This window comes from Loxodonta africana, chromosome 24 (assembly GCF_030014295.1).
Source record: "Loxodonta africana isolate mLoxAfr1 chromosome 24, mLoxAfr1.hap2, whole genome shotgun sequence".
NCBI classification, from domain to species: Eukaryota; Metazoa; Chordata; class Mammalia; order Proboscidea; family Elephantidae; genus Loxodonta; species Loxodonta africana.
This window is the reverse complement of record NC_087365.1, coordinates 56,395,684-56,416,951: the sequence shown is the minus strand read 5'-3', so window position 1 is coordinate 56,416,951 and position 21,268 is coordinate 56,395,684. Positions and strand designations below refer to the sequence as shown.

Here is a 21,268-nt window from a genome sequence, read left to right as displayed (position 1 = left end):
CAGCTGGGGCCTAGGGGGTGGAGTTTCCACTTGGATGAACTAGGAAAATGGAGCTGCCCAAATTCAAGGGAGCAGAGTTGCCATCCCAGTGAGCCTGGAAAGTGAAGCTGAAGTCCAGGTCTGAGGCACCTAGACCCAGAATCCAGAGAGAATGCTCAACACCCAGAGTCTGGAGGGCAGGGCCATTCCCAAAGATCAGAGGATTATCTTCAAGCCTTGAGAGGTAATTTAACTTGTTCTGCTGGATTTTGGATTTGCTTGGTGCCTGTTATCCCTTCTTTCCCTTCAGTTTCTAATATTTGTAATGAAAATGTCTACCTCGTGCCTGTTCCATCACTGTACTTTGGAAACAGATAACTTGTATTCTAGATTTTACAGGTTCACAGTTGAAGAGGAATTTTGCCCAAGGATGGAATATGCCTAAAGTCTCACCCATATTTAATTTAGACGATTCAGAAGACGCAATTTTGAATTTGGAGTTGATTTAAGACTTCTGGGATAAAGCGATGGGGTGAATAGATTTTTCATGTGGCAAGTACATGAATTTTTAGCAATTGGCAGCAGCCTTGCTACCTACGGTGTCCAGGTGGAGAGGTGCTGACAGGCTGAGAATACAGCCCTGAGGATGTCTGCCTTGTTGATTTTAGAGCAGGAGCTTGGGGTCCTTTCTTTTTGTACAGGCAGAGGGCCTGCTGGTTAGGGAAGCAGATTCTTTTGCTGAGGTCACTTCCTAGTTCACAGGAGCTGGCAGCCTGCTTGGCTGGAGAGAGCAATGGAGACTGTGGAATAGTCGATTCTTGCCTGTCTGCAGTTCCCTGCTGCTTTCCTCTGCTCCCTGATTCAGCATCTCTCAAAGATGAGCACCATTTCCTTGTATTCTCTTTTGTGTTTGTAGAAGAGGATATGAACAATGGTCTGTTCACACTGCTATCTCCCCCAGAATCCCATAGGGTTTTTAACGGATGGTTTTTTGGAGGTAGATCGTCAGGGTTTTCTTCCAAGTCACCTCCTCCTTTCAGCTAACAGTGGAGAGCCTTAACTGTTTGCACCACCTAGGGATTCCTTTCATCTGTTATGCGAAGGTAATTATGCTGTTAATCCTGCAATGGTTCCTGGGTGTTCAGTGAGAAAATGTGTCTGTCTATAACCCAAACACCCTTAAGCCCTGAAAAGTGAGGAGGAGTATATGTGCTACCCTGGCCCCCCTGCACTGAATTCCTGCTCCTCTGTCTCTGTGCTCGCAGCAAGTACTCAGGCCTGTAGCACCTCTTGGCTCCAGGTTACCACTACAGGGACCAACTTCTTTCCTCCTGTCCTTCTACACACCTGCTGGAAAGCTTCTTACTGGGTATTGTTGCTTGACTCACATGCTGGTAGGGAAGTCACACCCATCCTGTTGGCTGCTCCACCTCTGGCCTCTACTGTGCTCTCTGTCTCATTTGACTTTATGAAGAGAATGGCTTCTATTCCACGAGCAGGGTGAAGAGTTTACTACTAACGTTGAGGATTTGGACAAGAGGAGAATGACGACAGAGGGAAGCCCTGAAGTTGAGTGTAAGGGCTCCACTGAGACTTTGGGAGCCTGCTTTGCTTTCCCAGGTCTGCTTACCCTAAGGAAAATGAGGCTGACCAGAGGTGCGGGGCAGCGCGAGGTCAGGCCTATATGGCGCTCACGGACCGTGGGGTGTAAAGCAGCATAAGCCCAAGGAACTCAGCTCATTTTCAGCAGAAAAAGTTAGGTCAAAGTCGGCTTTCTAGCCCACGCTCTGGACCTGCCAAGCACGCCGACCGGAAGTGCCTCTCGCGCGCCGAGGGGCGGGTCCGGAAGTCGTCCGTAAAATCCACCGGGGAGGCTTTTCCCGAGTGTAGCGTTTGAGGCAGCGGGGAGGGAGGCTTCACCCGGTAACTACTAGGGTTTGATGAATGGATATTATAAGACGAGAGCGAAGAGGCTGTCGCCCCAGTGGCTGTCGTCCGGGTCCGTGACCCGCGTGGCTCAGAAGCCGCTCCTGTGACGGCCAATGGGAGCCGCAGGCCGCGAGGATTCTGGGGACTGTAGTTCTGGGGGAGTCCCGCGGCCGGTGAGTGGAGGGACCGAGCGAGACCCTCAGGGTCCCCGACCCCCGGGCGTCTTTTCCGCGCGGTAAGGAGGGTCAGGAAAGGTTGGGCCTAGCGTTAGGGCCCGAGGTGGAGCTCGGCGGGAGGGGAGAGGGCCCGGCGGCGGGCGGGGGCTGCGCTCGGCGGTTCGGCGCCTTCGGTTCCGGACGCTCCATTTTAGGAGAAGGGGGCGCGGCTCTAGACGCGCTTTAGGGGCGAGGAAGTTGGGTAAATGAGACCCAACCTTCACTCCCTGAGTTGCGGGGCGCTCCGAGGGCCTTCCGCCCCTGGGTTGGGGCTGGAGCAGGAGCGACCTGGAACTTGGAGTTTCTTTTTGGAAGCGGGTGGGGTTAGTCAGGGACAGTTTCCAGGTAGAGAGGGCTGCTCCGGTCGTGCATTCTCGGGGTTACTTGGGCTGTGGGACGAGTTCAGCCAGGGGCAAAGAGACATCACCTTTTAGTGGGCGGGCGGCAAGGGTTATAATACCGCGGGTTTTTTTGGTGGGGAGCACTTACTTGGACCTGCATTTCCGGGTGATGGTGGGAACCCAGGACTTACCGTGCATGTCAGGGTTTTTGGTGGGGGCTGGAGACACCCCAGGTGATAATTAAGCGGAGGGTGGGGGCTTGGTGGTGTCTTAGGACCTTCTGTGGCATGGTTTGTTGCGAGGGTGGGGTGGTGATTGGAGGTGAGCTTGATATTGGTGTGATGTGCCTAGGAGTTTGTGGGAGAGTTTTTAGGATACCGAGTCCTTGGGGCATTTAGAGGCTTGGGCAGGACAGCTGGGTGTACTCCCGTGGTGGGGAACTGCACCGCCAGGGCCTGCACTCAGGCAGTTTTTTTTTTTTTTTTTTTTGAATGGGGGCAGGCCTGCTTCTCTGGTACCTGCTTTCCCAGTGTTTGTTGGGTGGCAGGGACCTGCTCTACTTTGTGACAAAGTTTTCCAGTGCAGTTGTAGTGTGGGAGGCCATTTGGCAGATTCTCTCTTGCCCTGTCTGCTTCTGCCTTGGTTGTTGGGGTTCAGCTGCCCACCTCTGCTTTGAGGCTGTCTGAAGCTGTTTGCTGCCTATCCAGATCACTTCCAGCATCTCTGGTTGAGTCCAGATATCAGGACTTTAATGTTTGATTTTTTATTAAGGACAGATTTTAAACCTCTTCAGTAGAGTAGAACAGTGAAACCAGTGGGCCCATCAACAGATTCAACATTACTAATTCATGGCCAGTCTTGTTTCATATACATCCTCTCAATCCTATGTGTGAATACACTTTGAGACTTGTTACACCCCAGGGGACCAGTCACTACTGACATTATCACTGGCCTCACTGGCTTAAAATATGGCACTCTACTAGGCACTTAACATTTTGTCACTTTGAGCAAGATATATAACCTCTCAGTGCTTCAGTTCACCACAAGTCCTAACTCATGGGACTTTTGGGTCATATACTTCTACAGTGCCTGGAATTGTTCCTGGTGTGTAGTAAGAATTTAGTGTTAACTATTTTTATTACTAATACTATTTCTGCCCTTGAGGCACAAAAAAGATGAATTCACTACTCAGTATCAGATGTCAGGGCAGACTGTATTCTGATGTAAACACTGTTTTGTGCACTCCTCTTTTGTGACAGATCTGATGCTTTTTGTTTGTTTTTAAAGAAGAGGAAGCCTCTTTGTTTGAAACTTGGGAATTTCTAGCCTGATACATGCAGACAGAGAGAGACAGTAGTTAGGGATATACCACCTACTTCATTCCCAGGTCCACCTCACATCACTGCCTGTCCTGAGAGGACTGTGTAGAGAAACGGAGGACTCCTAGCTCCTGACAGACCCCTTCTGGGAGGGTTCCACTTACCTTTCACATTCTTACAGTGTTTCATCTGCTCCAAATGGTGGGTGAATGTCCTTCGGGTGCCCTTGACATTCTGTGCCCTGCAATATCCTATCTGAGGCTCGGAGGCCCAGTCTGCTTTCCCACACACCAGGCCTGTGTTAAGAAGGGCCTGTACAGGGAATGTTACCCCAGACCCGTACTCTCATGCAGGTTACCACCATTCTCACCCTAGCAAGTATTTCATCCTGGCAGGCAGATTCCCAGGACTGTGCCAGCTGCTGTGAAAACAAAAATAATAGTTGCTGTCATTTATAGGCAGTTGTTCTGTGGCAGACATAGCACTTTACCATCAGCATGAAATTTATTTCCTCAGCCAATTCGTGATAGAAATGATGCCAGAGATCACATGATAGAATTTTGCAAGACCAACAACTTCTTCATTACAAGTACCTTTTTTCAACTACATAAATGGTGATTATATAAGTGGAATACACAGAAATCAAATCGACTACATCTGTGAAAAGAGACGACAGAGAAGCTCAATATCATTATTCAGAATAAAACCAGGGGCTGACGGCAGAATAGACCAGCAATTCATCCTATGCAAGCTCAAGTCGAAGCTGAGGAAAAATGGAGCAAGTCCACGACAGCCAAAATATGAGCTTGAATATACACCACCTGAATTTAGAAACCTTCTCAAGAATAGATTTGCTGCATTGAACACTAATGACCGAAGACCAGACAAGTTGTGGAGTGAGATCATACGTAAAGAAAGAAAAGTTAATTAAAAAGACAGGAAAGAAAGAAAAGACCAAAATGGATGTCAGAAGAGAATCTGAAACTTGCTGTCGAACTTCGAGTAGCTAAAGTGAACCAAAGAAATGATGATATAAAAGAGGTAAACAGAAGATTTCAAAGGGCAGCTCGAAAAGACAGAAAAGTATCATAATGAAATGTGCAAAAACCTGGGGTTGGAAAATCCGAATGGAAGAACACACTTGGCATTTCTTTTTTTCTTAATTGTACCTTAGATGAAGGTTAATAGAGCAAATTAGTTTCTCACACTTGGCATTTCTCAAGCTGAAAGGGCTGAAGAAAAAAAGCCTTTAGTTGCAATACTGAAGGATTCTATGGGGAAAATACTGAATGACACAGGAAGCATCAGAAGAAGATGGAAAGAATAAAAAGAGTCATTATACCAAAAAGAATTAGTCGACATTCAACCATTTCAAGAGGTAGCATATGATCAGGAACCGAGGGTACTGAAGGAAGAAGGCCAAGCTGCACTGAAGGCATTGGCGAAAAACAAGGCTTCAGGAATTGACGGAATATCAGTTGAGATGCCTCAGCAAATGGATGCAGTGCTGGAAGCGCTCACTTATCTATGTCAAGAAGTTTAGAAGACAGCTACCTGGCCAGCCGACTGGAAGAGATCCATATTTATGCCTATTCCCAAGAAAGGTGATCCAGCCAAATGCAGAAATTATCACATGCAAGCAAAATTTTGCTGAAGATTATTCAAAAACAGCTGCAGCAGTATATCGACAGGGAACTGCCAGAAATTCAGGCCGGATTCAGAAGAGGGTATCATTGCTGATGTCAGATGGATCCTGGCTGAAAGCAGAGAATGCCAGAAGGATGTTTTGTTGTGTTTTATTGGCTATGCAAAGGCATTCGACTGTGTGAATCAGAACAACTTATGGATAACATTGCAAAGAACAGAAATGCCAGAACACTTAATTGTGTTCATAGGGAACCTGTATACAGATGAAGAGGCAGTTGTTCGGACAGAACAAGGGGATACTGATTGGTTTAAAGTCAAGAAAGGTGTATGTCAGGGTTGTATCCTTTCACCGTACCTATTCAGTCTGTATGCTGAGCAAATAATCCCAGAAGCTGGACTATATGAAGAAGAATGGGCCATCAGGATTGGGGGAAGACTCATTAACAACCTGCGTTATGCAGGTGACACAACCTTGCTTGCTGAAGGTGAAGAGGACTTGAAACAGTTACTAATGAAGATCAAAGACCACAGCCTTCAGTATGGACTACACCTCAACATAAAGCAAAAACCCTCACAATGACCAATGAGTAACATCATGATAAACGGAGAAAAGATTGAAGTTGTCATGAGTGGAGGACTTGACTGATAGGGTCATGTGGCGTATACACACAGAATGGAGGGTGGGGTGTTATTTTTGCAGATGTCATTGTGAGACCTGAAGGGACTTGGTTCAGACCCCAAACTCCTCAGAGTACAGGGACATAGGGAACTGAACACAGCTGGGACCTTGGCTAGGGGAGTCAGAAGCTGACTGCTGTTCTCCCTGATGGGTCTGGAGGGAGATGTTAGAGGCTCTTTCTTCACAGGCTTGATCTGGGACATGGAGCTTGAATCTGAGGTGTGGGACAAAAGGGGCACCGTAAATTGTGACAGGTAAGGGAGAGTGTCAGGGAACAGACTTGAGGGCTTGTAGGCCAGAAATGCATAAATGTAGAAAATCCAGAGAAGCCAAGTAGACTGAGATTCTGTGATTGTTGAGTGGGGGGTGAAAGATGACAGGATCCCTGTTGAGGGGGCATGGGTTTAGCACACAATGAAGGACCCAGCAGCATCAAGTTGCTTCTCTACCCACAGGTCTTGGATGCATGGAAACGAGGGCTTTCATAACTGAGATTTGAAGTCACCTTAGGCAGCAGAAATCCATCTTGAGGTGAAATAACTTCCATCTGGCCTTGTGGCAGAATTTCAAGGCAGTCACTGGGGCCATTAAGTTGCCTGATCCTTCAGCCTGGGGAAAGCAGACTGGGAGAAGATTTTGTCTTCAGAGAACAGGGAAGATATGGAGACTGTGAAGAAACTGACTCAAAAACATGAGGCCAAAGGTGAGAGGTGTGGAGAGGTGAAGGGGGCACCAGGGCTGTGCAGGTTCAGGTGAGAATGCTTCAGTGGCCACAACTCAGTGAAGTGGGCGCTTCCTTCCATCCCAGGACTCAGAAGAGCTGCTCTGGGAGCGTCCTGGGAGGTCTACTTTCTCACAGCTTCTCTTTCTCCCTTAGGTTTGTCTTCTAAGGATGCTGACTGGCCCCAAGAGAAGAGGAAGCCCCAAATACTGGTGACTTGGAATTACCTTATTTTTCTGAAATACTGGTCCTTTTCTCAGAGAATAGGCATATATTCCCTGTCTGGGGAAGGAGAAGGTGATCAGCATTTAGGCCTTTCATGCCTTCGTGTCAAGTACCCTGTTAGAGATTTTAGATTGGTTTTTCCATTTTTGCTTTTTATTTTTATTGTTGGAACATATATACAGGATTAATATTAAGAATGCAGGAAACTCTAAGGCATAAGGAATATTTTTTGATAAACTGAAATTATTAAAATTAAAAATGTACTATTAAATCTTACTATATATCCACATACATATTATCTAATGATACCAAAAAAACCCAAACCTATTGCCATGGAGTTAATTCTGACTAATAGTGACCCTGTAGGACAGAGTAGATTGTCCCATAGAGTTTCCAGTGAGCTCCTGGTGGATTCAAACTCTGACCTTTTGGTTAGCAGATGTAGCTCTTAATAGGGTTTCCTATCTAATGATAGCATCTTGTATACTGGGCATCTTTTTACTTTGTAATTACTGAGCTTTTTAAACATACAGAAATAGAGAACATAGTAAAAATAAATTCTCAGATACCATCCTGTAGCTTCAACAGTCATCTATAATGACCAGTCTTATTTACAGGAATCTCAATTGGTATTCCATCAATTCCTGGAGCCTTGTTTTTTTTTTGCCAGTGCCTTCAGTGCGGCATGGACTTCGTCCTTCAGTACCACTGGTTCCTCGTCATATGCTACCTCCTGAAATGGTTGAACATCAACCAGTTCTCTCTGGTATAGTGACCTGTATATTCAACAGAGAACTGCCAGAAATTCAAGCTGGATTCAGAAGAGGATGTGGAACCAAGGATATTGCTAATGTCAGATGGATCGTGGCTGAAAGCAGAGAATACCAGAAAGATGTTTACCTGTGTTTCATTGACTATGCAGAGGCATTTGACTGTGTGAATCATAACAAATTATGGATAACATGGTGAAAAATGAGGATTCCAGAACACTTAATTGTGCCCATAAGGAACCTGTATATAGATTAAGAGGGAGTCATTCAGGCAGAACAAAGGGATACTGTGTGGTTTAAAGTCAGGAAAGGTGTGCATTAGGGTTGTATCATTCAGTCTGTATGCTCAGCAAGTAATCTGAGAAGGTGGACTATATGAAGAAGAACGGGGCATCAGGATTGGAGGAAGACTCATTAACAACTTGCGATATGCAGATGACACAAGCTTGCTTGCTGAAAGTGAAGAGGACTTGAAGCACTTACTGATGAAGATCAAAGACCACAGCCTTCAGTATGTATTACACCTCAACATAAAGAAAACAAACATCCTCACAACTGGACCAGTAAGCAACATCAAGATAAACAGAGAAAAGATTGAAGTTGTCAAGGATTTCATTTTACTTGGATCCATAATCAACGCCCATGGAAACAGCAGTCAAGAAATCAAAAGACGCATTGTGTTGGGCATATCTGCTGCAAAAGACCTCTTTAATGTGTTCAAAAGCAAAGATGTCACCTTGAAGATTAGGATGTGCCTGACCCAATCCGTGGTGTTTTCAGTTGTCTCATGTGCATGCGAAAGCTGGACAGTGAATAAGGAAGACCAAAGAAGAATTGATGCTTTTGAGTTGTGGTGCTGGCAGAGGATATCGAATATACCATGGACTGCCAAAAAACAAACAAATCTGTCTTGGAGGAAGTACAACCAGAATACCCCTTAGAAGCAAGGATGTGTCTCACAATCTTTGGACATGTTATCAGGAGGGATCAGTCCCGGGAAAAGGACATCATGGTGGGTAAAGTAGAGGGTCAGTGAAAAAGAGGAAGATCCCTCGACTAGGTGGATTCAAACAGTGGCTGCAGCAGTGGGCTCAGGCATAACGATTTTGAGGATGGAGCAGGACCGGGCAGTATTTTGTTCTGTTGTACATTGGGTCACTATGAGTTGGAACCGACTCCACAGCACCTGATAACAATTTACAGAAATATGATAGTGTGTTGATCAATCTCAAAATTGAAAATATCAGAATAATCACTTTTCCCCTTCTCTGTTCAGTTCTGACACCAGGTGCCCATGCAGCACTTCCTTCTCTGATCCTGGCCACCTGGAGCTAGGTCAGTTTCACAAGTTAAAAAGATAGTGTTCTTCACACTGCCAGATAGGCTGATTCTAGACACAGGTTTGAGAGTCTACATGACACTGACACTTCTGACCTGCTGGCTAAAAATTTGGGGTGTCCTTTATCCCTTCAGGATGCCAGTTGCAAGACTGGGAGCCCCCCAGTCTCCTTCTTTTCTGACTTTCTGGCTCCCACTACTCCTTTGGGTTTGATAATTTGCTGGAATGACCAACAGAACTCACAAAAGGGCTATATTTATGATTACAGCTTTATTGTAGCAAAAAAGGATATAAATAGATGCATATGACAAGGTCTGGGAGGGTTCCCAAGGTGGAGCTTCCGTGCCCCAGAAAGGGATATGCTGCCATCCCATGTGCATCAATGTCTCTCACCAACCAGGAAGCCCTTGAAGCCTCTGTGTCCAGTGCTTCTGTTGACTTCCTTACACAGCCCTGACTGATTGCATCAGCCCCCTTCCCTCCCCTGAGGTCAGCTGGAAAGAAGTGATTCCTAACTGATTTCGATGCGCATCTGTGTTCATGTCCTGATCTGTGAACTGAAGAGCTTAGTGGAACAGTGTGTACTTGATCCAGTTACTCACAGTTACTGTACCATGACAACTGAAATTTAAACCACTCTTAGGAGTACTAGGGTTAGTTATAACTCTGTAGGGTTGCTGTGAGTCGGAATCGACTGAACAGGAATGGTTTGGGTTTTTTTTAAGTTCATATTAATTAAACCATGGTAATGAAATCCATGTGTATTGGAACTGTACAAAGTGAGGAGTTCCTGTATTTAACATGGGTGAATTATAAAGCAAATGGATTGTAAATTATACCTCAATAAAGTGTTTGTAGGAACTGTGGTGTCGCAGTGATTAAGTGCTCTGCTGCGCACCAAAAGGTTTGAACCCAGTAGCCTGAGGGAGAAAGATGTGGTGGTCTGCTTTCATAAAGATTACAGCTTTGGAAATGCTATGGGGCACTTGTACTCTGTCCTGTAGGGTTGCTATGACTCAGTGACAACTGGTTAAATTGTTTTTGTTTTTAAAGATTAAGTTATCTGTAAATGTCCTTTTCCTGGACTATTACTACCATTCTCTTGCCAGCTGTTTTGCATAGGTGAGATACTTCTCTACCTGATGAGTAAAGTGTTAAGGACTTTATTAGAAAAGGACATTAAAATACGCAAAGACAGTGACTTTACAGATCCCATTTAGTTGCTGAACTCCTCAGAAATGCTCTGTCCAGACCCCATCTATTGACTCCCACTTTTCTCTGTTGTTGAAGTTTCCTTCCATCTTCTCCTTTAAATCTTCACCGTCCCTTCATGCCCAGCACAAGCCCTACCTCCATGACGCCTTTGGCTCTTTTCTAGCCCGTCCCATACTCTCCTGTCTTTATGTTCCTCCATTATGAATTCTCAGTCACTTCCCTGAATACTGCTTAGTGCTTTCAAACTGATTCACACAGCATCTCTCCAGTGAATCCATAGGTGTGTGAGGGCCAGGATGGGTTTTGTGTATCACTTGTGCTCCCACAGATTTTATCCCAAAGCCAGGTGTATAGTCGTGTCCAGGAGAACTTGATACGGGGAACCATGTTCTCTGAAAAGAGAGGAACTTCTTCAGATCCAGACTCTTCAGGGTTACCGGTTAAACTCCTTTCATTGGGAAAATGGATGCTGATTTGCTGTGCATTGATTTATTTCTTATTGTAGGAACCAGTTACATTCGAGGATGTCACTGTAGTCTTCACAGAGGCAGAATGGGAGAGACTGAGCTCTGAGCAGAAGAACCTGTACAAAGACGTGATGCTGGACATTTACAGCAATCTGCTCTCGTTGGGTGAGTACGTGTTCTTTTCTTTTCCTTCGTTAATTCAGTAGATATTTATTGGGCAGCTATTATGTGCCTAAGGAACCCTGGTGGTGCGTTGGTTAAGCACTTACCTGCTAACCGAAAGGTCGGCTGTTTGAACCCATAAGTTGCTCCACAGGAAAAAGATGTGGCACTCTGCTTCTTTAAAGATTTATAGCACTGGAAACCCTACGGGGCAGGTCTAGTCTGTCCTATAGGGTTGCTATGAGTCAGAATCGACTCAATGGCAATGAGTTTTTTGGTTTTCCGTGTGTCACAGGTTCCTGAGTGGTACAAACACTTTGTGCTTAACTGTTAACCTAAGGGTTGGTGGTTCGCACCCTTTCAGTGGCGCCACAGAAGGAAAGCCTGGCAGTCTGATTTTCTAAAGATTACAGCCAATAATTCCTATGGACTAGATAAAATAAAACAAAAAATAAGCCCTATGGAGCAGCTGTACTCTGTAACACATGCAGTGGCTGTGAATTGGAATTGACTCAATAGCAACAGGTTTTGTTTTGTCTTATTTTTACTATGTGCCAGATAATGTTGTAGACACTCCGAACGCTTTTGTGAATGTAATAGTTGGAAATCCCTGCCCTCACTGGGCTTACCTTTGAGTATAAAGAGACAGGCAACAAACAGTACATTCTGTGTATGGAGAAATTACAGTATGGTAAGATGACAAGTGCCATTATGTGAAAAACTAGTAAAAAATGGAGCAGGAGAAAGGGGTATTGAGTGTGACAGGGTGGCTGGCTGAATTTTGAAATTGAGTATTTGAAATCAGCGAGGAGGTAACATTTGACCAAAGGCATAAAGCAGTGATGGTGTTAGAACTCTCAGTACCGAGGGCAAGAACATTCCAGATAGAGGGAGTTGTCATTGGTGCCAAGGCCTTAAGGAAGGGATGTGCCTGCCAAGTGTGAGGAAGTGTTAGGAGGCCAGTGAAGTTTGGGCATAGTTTGCAAAGGGAGAGTCGTGAGAGATGCCTTCTGCAACAGAAAGTAAAATTAAATGCCAAACTTTTTATGCTTTTGGATTTCATAAACCATATTTTTTCTCGTTTATTAAAAATATCTATGATGATTATGTAGGAATGGCATGGCAGGAGTGGCTGACCTCCTCTGACTTCACAAGGGGGAAGGAGAATCAGTATCAATAGCCCAAGGCTGATTCCTGTGAAGCAGAGGTCAGACATGCCTCCTCCCTCCACCGTCTGCACCAATTCTGACACCAGCTGTCCCTCACACAGTACTCTCTCCTTCTCTGCTGGGTTCAGTAATTCATTGCAGTGGCCACACAGAACTCACAGACAATATTTACCATTGTGGGGTTTATTAGGGAAATAACAGGTTACAAATTTCGTTTAGGAATGCTCAGGATACAGTTCTTCTATCAGTATAGTCTCTTTTCCACTGTGCCTGTAGGTGCACCTCTCTGGCCCTCGGCCTCTGCCCTGCTGTGGCAAGTGTTACATAGCTCTTTTTGCCCTGCTGATAAGTGCCCAAAGGCCCCCCATTCCTCCTTTAAGCCTTGTCCTGAAGGTGCTCAGCTCTAGCTCTGTAGGTCTGCAAATCTAGCTCTGCCAAGTGCCTGGAGGCACCCTACTCCGCCAGCAAGCCTCCTGCCCAAAGGCACTCAGCTTTCTCGCTCCATGGGCCGGGAAGCCCACCATGCTGTCTCTTGTGTCTCTCCTGCTGCCATTTCTTTTCCACCGCTCCTTGCCACCTTCAGGGTTATAGCTCTCTCTCCCTCTCTCTCTCCTGGTTCCAGAAGCTTCTCACCACATGCATCCTGCGTCCAATAGACGCTTTCCGCTCCTGGCTGTTCTTCCTTGGTGGTAGTGAGATCCTCACCTTCCCGCCTCTGGGTGGCTCATTTTAAGCTTAGCTTAATGACAAAACTGACCAATCCCCTTGGTGAGCCACAATTACCTTATTTGTACAGTTCTACCCAATCACTGGAGCCCTGGTGTCGTAGTGGTTAAGAGCTCAGCCACCAACCAAAAAGGTCAGCAGTTCGAATCCACCAGCAAGTCCTTGGAAACCCTATGGGGCAGTTCTACTCTGTCCTGTAGGGTCGCTATAGTTGGAATCGACTTGATGGCAACGGATTTCTTTTTTTTTTTTTTTTTAACCCAATCATCTGGATTTGAGTTACAACAAAATGGCAAGAAAAGCCACACAAAAGCAATCCATTGCACTACAGATTCTTAAATCCAGATTGATAAATATTATCAATTTCAACATTATTCTAGGTCAGGGATTGGCCAACTCTCAATTCTGTTCTTATAAAGCAAAAGCAGTATTTCTATTTCTAGCTTTTTGAGGAAGCACCATGCCATTTTAGACATGCACAGATCCAGACTCTTCAGGGTTGCCGGTTAAACTCCTTTCATTATGGCATTAGCCATGTCAAGCTCTCAATCACCTATTTCGAATAAGGGAAAATATGTTGTAAGGTATTAGGGTGTTTGTTATGTTTAAGAGGGGAACAGGCTGCTCAGCTATATTTTGAACAGAGCCTGTACCATTTTCCAAGGACTAGAGATTAATCACAGCTTATACAGCTATATTAAAACAAATGAGAAAATATATTCTCCCTAATATTAAAACACTAAAGGAAAAACATTTTCACTACTTTACCAGGCAAGCAAAGTGCAAACAGATTGTCAAAAACTGAAAGAAAGATCACAGAGGGTTAATACGTAAAAAAGCTGAATAATATTTGTTTATGAGTAAGCAACCTGTAATTCAGATTTATTTCATATACAGTCTCTATAACCTCTATTGCATATTGTGGTGAAATGAGTTCCTTTATGTGACCTTTTGCCTTGGTCCTTGGAAAAACAGCTTGAGAGATTATCCCCCTAAGCTCTGAAGAGTGACCTCTGCCCTAGTTTTCTATCCCAAAGCGTTTGTCATTTCCTGGATAAGCTATAACTTGGTTTGATACTTTTTGTTTGGTTATGGGCTGCAGCCTGCCCTGTGATTGGCATGCACTTGTGGATTCATTAGTGAACTGGGCAAATGTAGTGTCTGTGGCCTGCTGACCGGGGATTGTTCAATTCGAGGCCCTGGTGGGAGGGCCATGCCTTGAAAGTGATGAGGAGTTTGCATATATAAACAGCCAGTCCCCCGGAGGATTTGTCAGACAGAAAGAAGCGGGAAGAGAAGCAGCAGTAAGAAGCAGAAGGAAAAAAGAAAAGAGCAGTGAGAAGAAACAGGGAGAGAGAGAGGAAGAAGGAACCTCCTGAAAGAGCTGTAATTCGGATCAAGGGCTATAACACTGAGGGTAGCAAGAGGCCAGGAAGGGTCCCATTGGCAGAGCCAGCGGCAAGTTCAGTGGCCCGAGATGGCAGGGCCAAGAGGCGTGTGTCCTGAGGAGTCCCAGAGTCTGACCTGAGGGTGAAGAAGAGCCTCTCCTGAGGTGGTTGAGAGAAGCCTGTCCTCACGAGGCCAAGAGGAGGCCTGCCCTCAGAGCCTGCACAATCAAGAGGAGCTGAGAGAGCTGTCCTGCACTGAACTGAAGAAGGGAGACTTCGCCTGCAGGCTTCCTGATCGTGATCCCGAGTTGTACTCTCTTCCTTAATAAACCACTTAGCTGTAAGTTTGATCTGAGTTCTTTGTGGCCATTGCAACGGATTACTGAACCCAGAAGGGAAGCAGAGTGCAGTGGGGAGTACGGCTGATGTCAGAATTGGTAAAGGTGTTGAAAGGTGGGCTGATCCCGATCATTATTCCTGCTGAAGTTGGACAGGTTCAGACACTGCTACTATGCTATTTTTACACATCAACTGTCTCTGTCACTTGAAACCCTGCCAGACTGAGTGACTTTCTATGTCTGTCAGTCCCTTTATATAGTAAGAAAAATCATGGAGGAGATTTCCACATAGGTCGTAGAGACATTATTTCCAAGTACTAGCAAATTGTTATGGACAGTATATCAATGTGAGTGCCCATGTCTTGTGGGATTTTAGTAGAAGAAAAAGGCTAACTATAAGACAAGTGTTTACAAGGCAGAATAGCATCTGATGCTTGCTTGAGAAGTTCCTAGTTGGCCTGGCACATTGAAGAGGTTTTTGGTGTGGATTATCTGGATTGCAATACCCAAAACCTCTGCCGTTGAGTCGATTCCAACTCATAGCAACCCTATAGGACAAAGTAGAACTGCCCTACAGGGTTTCCAAGGCTGGAATTCTTTATGAAAGCAAACTACCACATCTTTATGCTATAGGCTGGTGGATTCGAACTGCTGGCATTTGGGTTAGCAGCCGAGTACTTCAACCACTGTGCCACCAGGGCTTCTTCTGGATTGCATTAGAAAGTGTAATTTGTAAGAACTGAATATAAATGAATTATTGGTGGGAAACAAATTGTATATATTGTCAATTACAAGTGTGGCAATAAATTGTTGTTAATTGCCATCTAGTCGATTCCAATGCACAGTGACCCCGTGTTGCTAAGTGGAACTGCTGTGTAAGAATTTCGAGGCTGTGACCTTTCAGAAGCAGATCGCTATGCCTGTCTTCTGAACCAGCAGCCTTTCAGCTCTTAGTTGAGCACTTAACTGTTTGTGCCACCCAGGGACTCCAGCAATGAGATGCCGTCTGTCATAAGAGAGGAACAGCCCAGGCCACCCACTTACGGCCACTCTAACGAAAACCTTTCTCTCTCCAGCAGAACCGAAGCCAGAACTCTACCCCTGCTCCTCCTGCCTTCTGGCTGTCTCCTGTCAGCAGTTCCTCAGCCAGCACGTGCTTCAGATCTTCCCAGGCTTCTGTGCACAACATCGCGTCCATCCAGAGCCTTCCAGCCCAGGGCATCAGAAGCAGCCAGAGCAGCAGGATTCTGATCTCAGCTGCTGGAGGGAAAACACAGAAGGTCAAGACGGAGAAGAAGTCTCCAGACCCCTGAGTGGGAGGACAGGGGAGGGAGAGACTTCAAAGGTGTTCTCCAGCCCACCCCAAAGAGAGTCAGCAAGCCCTGGAGAGGGCAACACAGAGATAGGGACAGAGCCCAGCTCAGGCCAAGGGGTAGAGTCTGTGGAAAGAGGCAAAGGGTTGAAGGAATTAGAAATGTCAAGATTAGGAGCAGTCATCTGTAGAAAGGATGAACCAGACTGTGGCCTGAAGTCAGACTTCATCACACACCAGAGGTCCCTCTTACAGGAGAAGCCCTTTGTGTGCAATGAGTGTGGCCAAGGATTTCCCCAGAAATCACTTCTCTTTATGCACCAGAGGACACACTCAGGGGAGAAGCCACATGTGTGCAAAGAGTGTGGGCGAGGGTTTAAATGGAAATCAGACCTCCTTATGCACTGGAGGACACACTCGGGGGAGAAGCCATATGTGTGCAAGGAATGTGGACGAGGGTTTAGCAACAAATCAAATCTCACCAGACACCAGAGAACACACTCAGGTGAGAAACCTTATATGTGCCTGGAGTGTGGGCGAGGCTTTAACCGCAAATCACATCTCATCACACACCAGAGGACACACTCAGCTGAGAAATCTTACGTGTGCCTCCAGTGTGCACGAGGCTTTAACCCCAAATCGAGTCTCATCACACACCAGAGGACACACTCCTGTGAGCAACCTTATGTGTGCAAGGAGTGTGGCCAGAGGTTTCAACGGAAATCAAACCTCCTTATGCACTGGACGACAGATTCAGGGGAGAAGCCACATGTGTGCAAGGAGTGTGGGCGTGGCTTCAACCAGAAGTCGAATCTCATCACACACCAGAGGACACACTCAGGTGAGAAACCTTATGTGTGCCTGGAGTGTGGGAGAGGCTTTAAGTGCAAATCAAATCTCATCATACACCAGAGGACACACTCAGGTGAGAAACCTTATGTGTGCCTGGAGTGTGGGCGAGGATTTAACTGCAAATCAAATCTTGTCACACATCAGAGGACACACTCAGGTGAGAAACCTTACATGTGCCTGCAGTGTGGGCGAGGCTTCAACCAGCATTCGAATCTCATCTCACACCAGAGGACACACTCAGGTGAGAAACCTTATGTTTGCTTGCACTGTAGGCGAGGCTTCAACCGGAAGTCGAATCTCATCACACACCTGAGGACACACTCAGGTGAGAAACCTTACATATGCATGCAGTGTGGACAGAGCTTTAGGCAGAAATCAGGCCTTCTTGTTCACCAGGGAACACACTCAGAAGAAAAGCTGTATGTGTGCAAGGAGTGTGGGCGTGGCTTTACCTACAAGTCAACTCTGATCACACACCAGAGGACACACTCAGGGGAGAAGCCATATGTGTGCAAGGAGTGTGGGCGTGGCTTTAACCACAAGTCAGCTCTCATCACACACCAAAGGACACACTCGGGGGAGAAGCCACATGTGTGCAAGGAGTGTGGGCGAGGCTTCAGCCAGAAGTCAAATCTCATTACACACCAACGGACACACTCAGATGAGAAACCTTACCTGTGCCTGGAGTGTGGGCGGGGCTTTAGCCGGAAGGCAGGTCTCCTTCTCCACCAGGGAACACATTCAGAGAAGATGTGTGTGTGCAAGTAAGTGTGGGTGTAGCTTTAACTGGGAATCATGCCCCATAATCCACCAGAAGACACGCTCAGGGGAAAAGCCTCATGTGCAAGGACTGTGGCCAAGCGTTTAAACGGAAACCGACCTTCTTGTGGACTGGAGGACATACTTGGGGGAGAAGCCACATGTGTGCAAGGAGTGTTGGTGAGGCTTCATCCAGAAGTCAAATTTCAGTCACACACCAGAGGACGCACTCAGGTGAGAAACTTTATGTGCGCCTGCAGTGTGGACGGGGCTTTAGCCAGAATCAAGCCTCCTTCCTCACCAGGCAGCACACTCAGGGGAGAAGCCATATGTGTGCAAGGACTGGGCATAACTTTAGCCACAAGTCAACTCTCATCACACACCAGAGAACATACTCAGGTGAGAAACCTACATGTGCCTACAGTGTGGGCAGGGCTATAGGCAGAAGTCAGGCCTCCTCCATCAGGGGACCCACTCGGGAGAAGCCATATGTGTGCAGTGAGTGTGGGCGAGGGTTTAGCAACAGATCTTTGCAGACACGAGAGGACACACTTGGGGTAGAATCTACATGCGGTATGGCCCTGGCTTTAGCCAGAAGTGAGGCCTCATCACACATCAGAGGACGCACAGATAAGAAGCCGTATGTTAGCAGTGATTGTGGCCAAGGCTTTCACCAGGAATCAAGCTTCCTTGTACACTGCAGACCACACTCTGGGGAAAGCTACATATGTACAAAGGGTGTGATCAAGATTGTAACTGCAAGTCAAATCTCATCAGACACCAGGGGATACACGCAGGTGAGAAAACTCATTTGCCCCTACAGTGTGGGTGAGGCTTTAGCCAAAAGTCAGGCTTCCTTCTCCACCAGGGGGCGCACTCCATGTGTGCAAGGAGTGTCAGAAAGGCGTTAGCCCTAAGCAAACCCTCATACATCAGCAGGCTCACTGGGGTGAAGCTGTATTTTTACAGTTAGTGTGGGTGAGACTTTAAATCAGTCCTCCTCTTACACCGAAGTACACAGAAGCTTTAAGTGTGCAGGGAGTAAGGGCAAGAATTTGGGAAAACAGTATACATCAGAGAGCCAGCCTTATTTTGGGGTGGGGGGAGGGAGAACGGGAGCTGCTCTAGCAATAAGTTATACCTCCTCTTGCACCAGAAGACGCTCACGGAGAGAGCTGTGTGGGCAGAACTTCATTCTAGCGTCCCTCCTCAGCTGACTTAGGACGAAATGTTGCCCCCACAAATCACTACTTCACCCCCCTCTGAGGGAGTTTCAGGAGGTCTCCTGACTACCTATACTCTGTATGAGGTGATGGTGTCAGTAGTAACTAAACAGACTAATTTTCCACATTCTGTAGCCATTACAGAATAGAAAATTAGAAGGCTTACTGAAGTAATCCTGGAATGGGTGACGTTTTATTCTGATACACCACCAGTTCTTTCGCATGCTTTGTTGTCCCTTCATTGTAAAATTTTTCTTCAATAAATCATAGCTCAGGCTCTGTTACTCATCTGTCCTGAATGGCACATGGAAATCAAATTCACCCTTCAAGTTTTTTGAATGAATTCAACCCGTAAGGAAAAAAATAAGTCCTAAAGGCGCATATTGGGGAATCTGATCCTTTGCATGGGGAGAGGAGTGATCTAGGTTTTGGAGACAGATACCAGGTGAAGGGACAGAATGTCCCACATCTCCAGGGGCTCAATTACCTCTTTTCCTAAATGATCATTTTTTTCTGTTACTACCTTCTTCCGTTGGCTTCTGGGAAAGCTCCCTTCCCTGGTTTTCCGTTACGCTTTCTAGTCTCTGGTGTGCTCAGTCTTTTCTCCACCCATTGAAGTATTGCTGTTCCCTAATGCTCAGTTCCCAGTCCTAACTCCAAGGGCCTTATAACCACCTACTGCCCCTCACCTTGAAGTCAGCTTTCCAGAGCCTTCCAGATTCCAGGGCCAGATCCTTTAACCATACCCAAACTGTTCTCTAGTCTTGTTGCTTTGGGCCTTTTGGCTCCTCTATTTGTCAGGTCAACAGTATTAGGTGTAAAGACACCTGAGCACATACCAGGTGAAGGACCTTTAGCCATGTGCCCTCAAGCCCTCCGATCCTTGGACTAGTCCTGATACTGGCATTCCCACATCATTCTAATAAGTACTGTGAAACAGCCTAGCCATACCTCTTCCTTTGTTTTTCACTGCAAGGACCTGGCTCTTTAGCCACACCTCGGTGTAGTACTCCACCTTGGAGCCCAAATTTTCCAGTTTTTTTGACAAATGCTGCATGTTCTTGCTCTTACCCCTGTGTCCTGGGGCAATAAATATTCGCTGGAGAGGGTTTACCTAAAAAAAAAAAAAAGATGCTGCAAATTTGTTTGCCCACTGGGAGTTTGCTCGGACAACAGAATTGATGTTTTGAGAATAGAAAAAGCCTGGAGTGTTTTTGACAACCCTTCAAAGCAGGGCATGGGAAGGTGTCAAAGGAGCCACCAGCCCCACAGCCTCTACCCACTCTCCCTTGCCTTGAAGCCAGCTTTCCAGAGAATTCTGATTCCACTCAGGTGGAGAGAAAGGGTGGGAGTGCCTGGAAATGTGGGCCCCATCCTTTGCCACATTTGCCCTAATGTCCCTTTTCCACAATTCCTTCCCACCATAGCAGAGCACACTTTCCTCACTCATTCCCACTTCTGAGTCAGGTAAGGAGTGGCTAGGGAAGGGAGATGGAGTGGGGAAAGGGACAGTGGCCCAGGGACAGCTTGGGGAGGAGCTGGAGAGCCACAGGCTCAGGAAGGAGCCTTGAGGTATCAACGATGCAGCCATACTCCATCCCTCCTGTAGAGCCCTAACTCCTTGGCGGCTGGTGCTCTTGAGTCTCTCCCCTTGTCATGGGGCTGCCTCACCAAGGACTCAGGCTTCCAACAATGGAGGAGTAGTGTGTGACAGGAGAGGAAGAGCTTGGCAGAGCAGACTGCTGGGGTGCATGCTGATGCCAGGTCCTCCACATGCCACATGCCAGGATGGGTGCCAGGATGAATCCCTGCCCCTTGTAATGGGGGAGAGGGTTTCTTCTAGCTCCCCAGAGGCCATCACTTCCTGAGATTCTGCTTCCTACCCTGTAAGCGGGGTGGGGACCTGGCCCTGCTTGGGTTGTGGAACAGTGGGGTCATAGGATAACATGTTTTGTGACGTGAAGTGTAGGAGCCCCAGCATGTGGGTATGGCTTCTCTCCTCTCCTCATCACAGCCAAGGGTCTTCTCTCCCCTCTGGGGCTTCCATAGGCTGTCCAGCTTCTTCAGGGGTAGGTGAGCCTCGCCCAGCCTGGCTGGATTAAAGCCCTCTCTGGCTCACAGAAGAGCTGTGGTCACATTCCCAGTGGAAGGTGACCGAAACCTCACTGCTGCTGGTAGATTGGGAGGTTAAGAGTGTGCTCCCTGGAGTCAAGTGATGTGGGTGTGAGTCCTGCCTAGAGCAAGCCTCCCTGCCCCACAATCTGTGAACGTTCATTGCTTCTCAGAGCTGACCCAAAGTGTCACTCATCTGGGAGCCTTCCCTGATGCCCAGGGCTGAGCCTCGTCCCCCTCTAGCAGAACTCCAGGTGCTGTCTCCTCCCCAGTTAAACTGCCTGCCTCTCAGGGGGCAGTGAATGCATTGTATTGCATGTTAAGGTGAGAGAGAGGAAGGGAGGGAGGGTGGAGAAACATGAAAGAGAAACATTGAATGGG

The 21,268-nt window shown here is 46.7% G+C and overlaps 2 protein-coding genes across 9 annotated transcripts in view; both read left to right on the top strand.

Annotated features, from left to right (window-relative positions):
- Positions 1-21,268, top strand: part of LOC100676086 (zinc finger protein 343-like) — a 182,315-nt gene that overhangs the window by 26,808 nt on the left and 134,239 nt on the right. For 2 of the 6 annotated variants that reach the window (XM_064276247.1, XM_064276246.1), the window contains exon 1: positions 7,020-7,042. The exons of the other annotated variants lie outside the window; for them this stretch is intronic. The gene's annotated coding sequence lies outside the window, so the exon portion shown is untranslated. Of the gene's footprint in view, positions 1-7,019; positions 7,043-21,268 lie in introns of those variants that run through there. 6 annotated transcript variants of the gene reach the window in all.
- Positions 1,754-21,143, top strand: LOC100676369 (zinc finger protein 343-like). Of its 3 annotated transcripts, none has more exons than XM_064276252.1 (6): positions 1,754-2,081; positions 6,565-6,812; positions 6,987-7,042; positions 7,726-8,837; positions 10,885-11,011; positions 15,706-21,143. In XM_064276252.1, exons 4-6 carry the CDS (start codon positions 8,706-8,708, stop codon positions 17,559-17,561), a joined length of 2,115 nt encoding a protein of 704 aa, XP_064132322.1. In that variant the 5' UTR covers positions 1,754-2,081; positions 6,565-6,812; positions 6,987-7,042; positions 7,726-8,705; the 3' UTR covers positions 17,562-21,143. The 3 variants fall into 3 exon arrangements, with proteins under 3 accessions (XP_064132322.1, XP_064132321.1, XP_023394519.1); XM_064276251.1 differs by having other exon boundaries at positions 1,754-2,143; XM_023538751.2 differs by lacking the exon at positions 7,726-8,837 and having other exon boundaries at positions 1,759-2,143; positions 15,706-21,141.